The sequence below is a fragment of the Microtus pennsylvanicus genome, chromosome 9 (genome assembly GCF_037038515.1).
Source record: "Microtus pennsylvanicus isolate mMicPen1 chromosome 9, mMicPen1.hap1, whole genome shotgun sequence".
Taxonomy (NCBI): Eukaryota; Metazoa; Chordata; class Mammalia; order Rodentia; family Cricetidae; genus Microtus; species Microtus pennsylvanicus.
The window spans coordinates 2,668,596-2,677,164 of NC_134587.1; the positions used below are offsets into that span (position 1 = coordinate 2,668,596).

The 8,569-nt window shown below is 40.7% G+C and overlaps 1 protein-coding gene across 1 annotated transcript in view; it reads right to left on the minus strand.

Moving 5' to 3' along the window:
- Znf804a (zinc finger protein 804A) overlaps nucleotides 1-5,012 on the minus strand; it is a 179,442-nt gene extending 174,430 nt beyond the window's left edge. Inside the window, exon 1 of the mRNA XM_075984735.1 lies at nucleotides 4,400-5,012. Within this exon, the coding sequence (XP_075840850.1) occupies nucleotides 4,400-4,510 (111 nt within the window). The 5' untranslated portion in view covers nucleotides 4,511-5,012. The remainder of the gene's footprint in view (nucleotides 1-4,399) is intronic.
- Nucleotides 5,013-8,569: the final 3,557 nt, after the last annotated feature.

An 8,569-nucleotide genomic window follows, 5' to 3' on the forward strand; every position in this document is an offset into this window, starting at 1 on the left:
AGAAAAAATAACCAAAAATTTTGCATGTCAAATTAACGCAGGGGAAAATATACTGGGTAACAAGAAACTTGTAAACTTGTCAAGAAGATTGGAAGATGTTTTAAAGCAGAAGCAAAACGGGCAGGAGTGTTGGAGAGACACCATATTCGCCTCATGAACCACAGAGCCGTTGGTGTTTCTACAAGTCCAGAGCTGCTGAAGCTTCTCCGTGAAGCTGAATAAATTAAACAACAACTATGGTGAAGATCATTAAGTCTTACTGAACCTGGTACTTCCTATATTGAAAATGTTGGTCATCCTACAGAACTAAGGCATTGATGAAAATTGGGGAGTTTGTCCACTTGAGGATAAGAAGTAAAATACACCTAAATTCATATTTTTAATTAATCACTATTTATCTGTACTTGAAGAGAAGAAGAAAAGTAAAATGGCTTCAACTAAATATGACGCAACACTTTCTCTTACATATTATCACACTGGTCCTTATAAATTTTATAATTAAGACATGTCATAAAATCTCCATAACAATGACCTCCCACTGTCATTGGCTCATTTTTAGTTTTTTAATTCAGAAATATTAAAACATTAGTTGAGACATAAATATTCTAAGCAATTAACATAATGTAATAGCAAACTAATGATGGTACTAAGATTCCTAAGTCGAAACCCATACTTTGCATTGAAATTTCATATAAATGTATATTATATATTTAGATATACATTAAAACATTTAAAATGTAAAAGTAGGTCAAAGAATTTCTGTTGACCAATTGCAAAAGTCTATTAATAAAGAATTTTTATTCCAACAGTAGTTGCTCATGTAAATTTAAAATAGAATATATAGATCATAATGTTTGTTCAAGATCATTAAGTTCTCTGCTTTATCAACAATAATATAATAAAAGATCACAACATCACTAATAAAAGATTATTTTCTTGTTCCATAAAAGTAAGCTGTCGAGAGATGATGATGCAGTTTGTAACAAACAGAATAACAAGTAAAACATTTTCTTAACTCTTTGTAAGACAAAAATGGAGGCTTTTCATGTTCATTAAGATTCTTAAGTTGGAAAAGTTCATGAATAAGTTCAAGAATGCCAAATGCAGGAACTACAGTGGGATAGATAGATAGATAGATAGATAGATAGATAGATAGATAGATGATCGATAGAAGATAGGTAGAAAGATAGATAAACAGATAGATGAGAGATAGAAGATAGATAGATAGATAGATAGATAGATAGATAGATAGATAGATAGATAGATAGATAGATAGATGATAGATAGATAAATAGATAGATAGATAGATGATAGATAGATAAATGGATAGATGATAGATAGATAAATAGATAGATAGATAGACAGATAGATAGACAGACCGATAGATGATAGACAGATGTTAGATAGAGAACAGATAAATAGATGCATAGAAAACCACAACTTCTCACCAAGCTTTAAGTTCTTTAGAACATCTGCCATTTTTGATAGAGGAAGTTCCAGGTTTACTAAGAAAATAAGCTAATTTATTGACTGCCCTTCTCCCCATAGTGACTATCTAATTCATTAACATAAATGTGGTCTTTCATTCCTAACGGAAGCGATGAGCCAATGGCACTGAAATCTAAACAAATGGGACATGTTGTTCAGACGTAACTTTCATTTGTGATAGCATTCCATATCCAAAGCTCTACAGAGCAAATTCATCTTCAGAATTATTGTAAGGTCATACAATAGCTTTTATTTAATCTGAACTTTGAAGAAATTAACAAAGCATTCATTAACCAACTAGTAATTGAAAATAACTCAATTTCTTGGAGAAAATCAAAATTGTTTTTCTGTGGCTTTAGGTTTTATCTCCTTGGGAAAGAAAAAAAAACAGTTGTTTACATGGACATCATTAAAATTCCTTTATCTTAGAGGAAAAATTTATTACATGAAATTCAAATATAAAAGAGTTTAAATATTTGTGATTTGATTATTACTGTATGAATGTAGATTTTAAAATACTGAATATACTTAACACAAACAACTTATCACCTTAAAACTAAAGAAGTAAAACAAAAAATATGTTATGCATTAATATCAATTTGAAATTTTATGTCACATAGTATATGTCCATTTTAAGTTAATATCTCTGCTTCATATGAAAGTGAGTACTTTTTAAACTTCAGGTCAAATTATCTATTTTGATCTGAATAAAATAGCATATAGTAGGGCTCAAAGAATTTTTGTTGCTGTCAAGATGATATCATTATATAAGTATGAACTAATCTTTATTAATTAACATAATTCCATCATTGATATACTTAGACTCTCTTTATAGTTATAGACAAACACAGGTCTCATTTCTCCTAATGGCAAAACTCACCCAAAGCATTTAGAACACATACACATATATTCTATAAAAAATAGCCTTAAATAGTTGAAAACTAATGTGAGCATACCCTGCATTTATGTCAGCATGAAACTCACACCCAGCAAATACAGACAGGGCAGGGTTGTCATGATCACCTCAAGATTCACCCCTACCTTATAGTTATGAGAAACATTATGGACTTTATTTCAGAGTGTATCTCCTTGTTGGTTGCTTCAAACACTTACATGTATTTTGATTTATTCATCTAATTTAGGTGGCTGTTTTTAATGTGCCCATTTTAACCATGACGTTGCACAGACAAAACCCGCTCTTCACCTGCCCTTTGTCAACATGAGTGATGTAGAGCTGCAATGGCACAGCAAATAAGTGATCACCGGCTGACGGAGTCACTGGAAAGCCCAAGGAGGTGGAAGAGGCACAAGGAACAGCACGGAAACGAGCGCAGGGTTCTCAAATAACTGCCCAGTTCTCTGAACTCTTGAGTGTCTTAGCATCTACACCTTGGAAATCCTCCTTCTTTTGCTTGTCCTTAAATTAAACTTGGTTTAACGAGTAAAGACAAATGTGTGGAAGAAATGGTTTTTCTCTTTAAAAATGTTCGCCAAACTCTAAGTAGATCCCAGACCATTTCAGTAATTCTTCAAGACTTTGACTACCCCGCAATACTCAACTACAGAAGTCTGCGGTGTATGCTCTGTTGTGCAAAGAAACAGGAAATGAACACATCCTGAATAACAAAGATATCAAACTAAGCCTGTGTTCTTGTGTGTAAATCACCTAAAAGCTGGCAGTCCATATCCAAGAAAAGGGTAAAGCAAACGCATCCTGTGGGAGTCTGAATCCACTGAACACTTCAATTGAGAACTTTTCATCCTCAAAAAAAAAGTTCTTAGGCAATTTATTTCTTTTGTTTTATGTAGACACATATAGAGAATGATATTAAGAAAACCACACTTGCTTTTCAGATAAGTGTGTCCTTGAACCACTCTGCTCTCAGATGAGCGAGTACTGGGAGAATTAGGGAAAATTTTGCCAGCGAGCACAGACTTCACAAAGTCATACACTTTTACCATCTGACTGGCTGAACTCTGCAGTACGCATACTAAAGAGCCCCCATGCTACTGTTCTCTTCCTTTGAAGAAGTGCGGACTTCTCCAGACACACTTGCTCTTGAGAGTTGGTCCTGTGAAGAGGCTTCGTGGCGATACAGTTGGGATGGAATGAACGTAGGAGCTATTCCCTGCACTGTCTCTATGCTCAGCACACCTTCCACCAATCAAGAGTGCTTTTCCTACTGGATGCCGAAGGGCAAGCCACGCTGTGCTATCCAGTGAGAGGAGCTGTGTGGATTTTGTTTGCTAAGATGTTTTCTACTGGCTGTAACAGTGATACAGTGATCACCTTCCACCCATGCCCCTAAACTCTACAGAGTGACAAGCTGACAGCCTGGACTGATGGGATCTTTCTGTTTAGCTTAGTGCAGACAACTTCTTAGAAGAGAAGTTTCCTATCTGTCCGTCCTTCAGCCAAAAGCTAAGAGCCAAGAAAGGAACTCTTTCTGAGACCCCCACTCAATCCAGCCTCTTGCCCTAAGCCACCAGCCACACTGGCTCCCTTTCACCATAGACACCCACACCATCGTTCACCTTCAGCTGCCTAAAATGAAAGGTGCCACGGGATCACTTGGGGTTAGGGCTCTTTTCTATTTTTAGAGAGTCCTATTGAAATAAGGAAGGACTGATAAATCTTCAGCATGTGGAGTGTTGTGGACAGAAAGCTTCATGAAGTGTCGGGGAAAAAAACCTCAAACAGAGCTTTGCTGAGATTTCTTCCTTTTCCTACACCCGAGTCTCATCCCACGCCCATCAGATAAATACACGAAATAAATGAATGCTTTGCAAATCAAACAGAATCGCGAAAGCTCCTCAGTCAACTCATTTCTTCAGATATGCCCTATTAGATGAGAGACAGTAAAGACACAGAGACACAGAAATAGAGACAGACACACAACAGAGAGATTACCAGAGTTTTGTTCCCGTTCTTGCTGAGAGGGCCCCGGAAAACTCCCTTGATGTTGCGAAAGTGTCCGTTGCTGAGATGCGTGGAGCTGATGACAATGTAGTAACACTCCATGGGGCAGCCGCCGCCTCTCCTCCGCAGCCGCCGCTTCCACGCACCCGCGCCCGCAGCCGCAGCCGGGGCCGGGAGGGTGGGCTGGGGATCGCGGCAGGGCGAGCGGCTGGCGGTGCGCTGTTGGCGGGCACGCAGGTTCCCTATGCCCGGCTGCGGCGCGCGCCCCGCCGCCTCCGCATGCCGGCCGCGCTCGCCCGGGCTCCGGCGCAGTGTTCGCCTGGCGATCCGAGCAGGGACGTAGAGCCCCGCGGGAGGATGCGGCCAAGAAGGGGGCCGGGCCGGGCGGGACCGAGCGGGAGCGGTTAGAGCCCGCGCTGTAGGGCGCAGCCGGGCAACGGGAGCCGCCCGCGCGGCGGTAGCAGCGGCCACAGCATCCCCCGCGCTGGGCGCCCGCACTTGCAGTCGCTGCCGCTGGCAGGCATGAGTGTTATTATAGTGTGCGGCGTTGCCGGTCCATCGCACTGAGCCAATGGCAGGGAGCCACTGGGCTGATACTGAGAGCTGTCAGAGGAGTACATCTGTCACCCGCCACCTCCCCCCTGCCTCCCCCGCCGCCGGGACCCACGGCCGCGCCAGCCTGGCCACGAGTGGGAGCGCGTCGCGACCGCCAGGGGCCGGGAGGCGACGGCCAGTTACAAGTGCGAGACTCCTGCAAGGTGCGGGCGGAGGTGGGGAGGGGGGTGGTGGTGGGGAAATCGACGCGACCGTGGCTTCTGCTCTGCGGGTTGGGATGAGGGCGGGGGCGCGAGGGAAATAAATAAATTAATAATTCAGTACCCAAGCCGTCCGCTTCCAATTGCAGCGAATCGGGGCAGGTGCCAGGTGCCGCTGGGTTTGGCTTTATGGGAGTCTGCGCTTTGATGCATCTTTGGTATGGAGGGTGAATGCCCCGCACCCCCACGCCCCCAGTTACACATATCACAAGTGCTATGTGCTTGGGGGAGGGGAATTGTGGCGACGCGAGTGGATGTGGAGAGCAGGGAGACGCAGGGACTCCTGATGGATGTGTTCCCATTCCTGGCGCTCTCCCCTCATCCACCTCCCCTGGGAGCATCAGTTCTTCCTAAATTGCCAAAGCTGAGAGGAAAAAGGATGCTTTGCGGCAAGAGAAGCTGCTGCCAGGAGCTCCGGAGCAAAAGAGGTGCTGAACAAAAGCAGAAGCCTTCGCCCTAGAAGCGACCTGAAAGGAAAACCTCCAGCACACAAACTACTGCGTTTGTCACGGAAAGTAGGGAATGGGGTCTGCTGCCTTTAGCGGAGACAGATTGGGGCTGGACTTTAAAGGGTCAAGGCAGCCATCAGCCAGGGTTGCTTCTCCCCCAACCCCTCCCAGGTGATCCTCTCTCCGTGTAAGTTTAGCTCCTCAGAGGTGGTGGAGTGAGGGCACCGCATCAGATACACACACCATAGATCTGCTACTACCATAGGACTCATTAGTCGGCACTTAAGAAGATCGATACCAGGCATGGGAGGCTGCGAGATGGTGCCTTCAATGGATTTACTGAAGGCTTTATTTTCCTTTTGCCTTGAAAGGCTTAATTGGTTAAAGCAGATTCCAGACATTCTGATGCCCCTATGTCAGAGTAAACTGCAGTCTGATATAGCTGTGTTTATCTCGTGTATCAATGAGTCACCTATACAAATATGGTCCAGTTTTTGTTTCCTATACACAGAATTTTCTGTAGCAATGACCCCCGTAAGCCATGATATGGTGCTTAAATGAATCTGACAGTTTGATTTCACTTTTCCAAAGAAGATAAAATGGGATGTCGTGATAAGACAGGTGGTAGTCACGTGAGTAAATTATAAATTATAGGCTATAGCAGGGGAGTGATAGATTTATCAAAAAAGAATTATTTCCACGTATCATGCTTCAATCAGAACATACTTGATGCAGATTGATTAAAACTCGTTATGAAGTGTCTGTTATTTAGAGACTAAATTTCTCTGATATCCACTTGGGGGAGTCTGAAAGTCTTGGGAGAAAGAGAAATGGAAACTCAGAAAACTTCTGTGCTCTAGGAAGGAGGCCATCCAAAAATATACAGAACATAGAATGAAGACAATCATATTAGGAAAATTTATTTTTTTTCAAAAATTAAATCCATCTCCTGCTTGCCTCACGACAGAATTGATTTTGTTTACTAATAGGGCGTTTAGACATTCTCTGTAAACTTCACTTGGGAGAATAGCAGAGTCATAAGCATGCATCTGAAATTTTAGAAAATGTTGTTAGAGAGGGTAACTTATTCAGGACAGAGCAAGGATACTTCTCAGGAAAATGAAGACACACCATATAAGATCAGGCCATGTGTATTTATTTTTTCTGAGTGCATAAATCAAAATAATGCAAGCTAGGGTTGTATGCAAATATTATTTACTTAGAATACTTCCGTTGTTACTCTCAGATCTTTGCATCACAGTCTAATTTAGAAAATGAGAAATATTTGCCGGAATTGTTTCATGAAATAAATAGCAGACAGCATCTGTGTCAAATGTCATACTGAGCTTCTAGGTGAAATGTGTATATATATATACACACTATATAGTCACACATGCATGCAATGTGTTTAGCATGCTAACACAGATGCATGAACATACCATGCACACTCATAAATATATAATCATAAGTAACACATAGTTGCACTGTCAATGTTTATAGTTTATTTATACACAAAATTTCAGATAATGCCGAGTGACCAAAACTCAAGGTTAATCTACTTCCTGCATCATTTGATTGAGTTTTAGGAAGTTACCTCGACAGCTAAAGCATCCGAAGATTTCTATGATGAGAAATCATGGTTTTACCTGAATTCTCAAGGTATGCCTCCTCAGACAGACACACTTGAGTGAAAAACCTCCACATCCCTGGCAGGAATCACGTTTCTGTCAGAAGACTTCACCTTTTCCAATTGCATCCTTGATGTAAGGGAGTGAGGCCCTGGTCACATGGAATCCTGATTTTAAATTATAGAGAACAGCATAGATTTACTACCAATTCATGAAGGTTGGATGCTAGCAGTTATAAAGAAGTGTCAGATGTGTGTATGAATATCTTTGTATTGTTTCTTTATACACGAATAAACCGTTATCAAAATCAACAATTAACTCAATTTGATCACCAAGTTTGTATACCCATAATTTGAAGAAATTTACCGCTAACAGTCATAAGAGTTATTGAAATGAAACTAATGACTCTTCTTTATAATCACTGATGCTAGCGGACTCTTCACCAATACAGCAATCTCAATATTCAGGAAAAAGACACATTATTGTGGAAAATATGGATTTTGACTTAACTAACAAATAAGCATGAAGGGTTTTTTTAATTTATTTTTTACTAAATACTTAATGTAGAAAATAAGGCTTTGGTCATCTAGAGAACAGGCACCAGTTTTACAACAATGATTTAAAGTAATGGTGTCAATTTCTATCACTTAAAAACTAGCCTGATATCCTGACTTTGGGTAATTCTTTTGGCTTGTGTTGTTTAGGGAGCTATGCCACATTCGCTTTTAATATATGAAGCTTTCCCTACAACACCTGGGGTAAGACTTAAGTATATAATTGCCTATTATAAATATGCAGAATCAATATATATTATTCACAAATTATTTAAAAATATTTTGTAGATTAATTAACATCCCTTGTGCTCAATTGCCAACTCTAGCTGGAAAAAAGTAATTAAAATTCTAAATATAAAATTTCCATTATAAAATATATAATTTACTGTTGACCCACGTTAGTTCAGTTTTCCCCCTTCAGAGATTGCATTTCAAAACAAAACAAAACAAACAAACAAAAAAAAACAAGTACAAAAATCCAAAAAGACTCTGTGTTCTTTGTGCTTGCACTCACTCACACAGCCCCTTCCTTGCTGGTATCACGGTTTGCTTGACTGGGGTCCAAATATCAGGCTGCTGCTCTGCCCTGGACATTGCTTCAAGGGCGCCTGGCTCACACACAATGTCAGGAAAATGCTGTTATCTGAACATATAAAACCAAGATAGCAGGTAAAGAGAAGACCAATGGTCAACCCCTTGGCCCTGATTCCTTCCC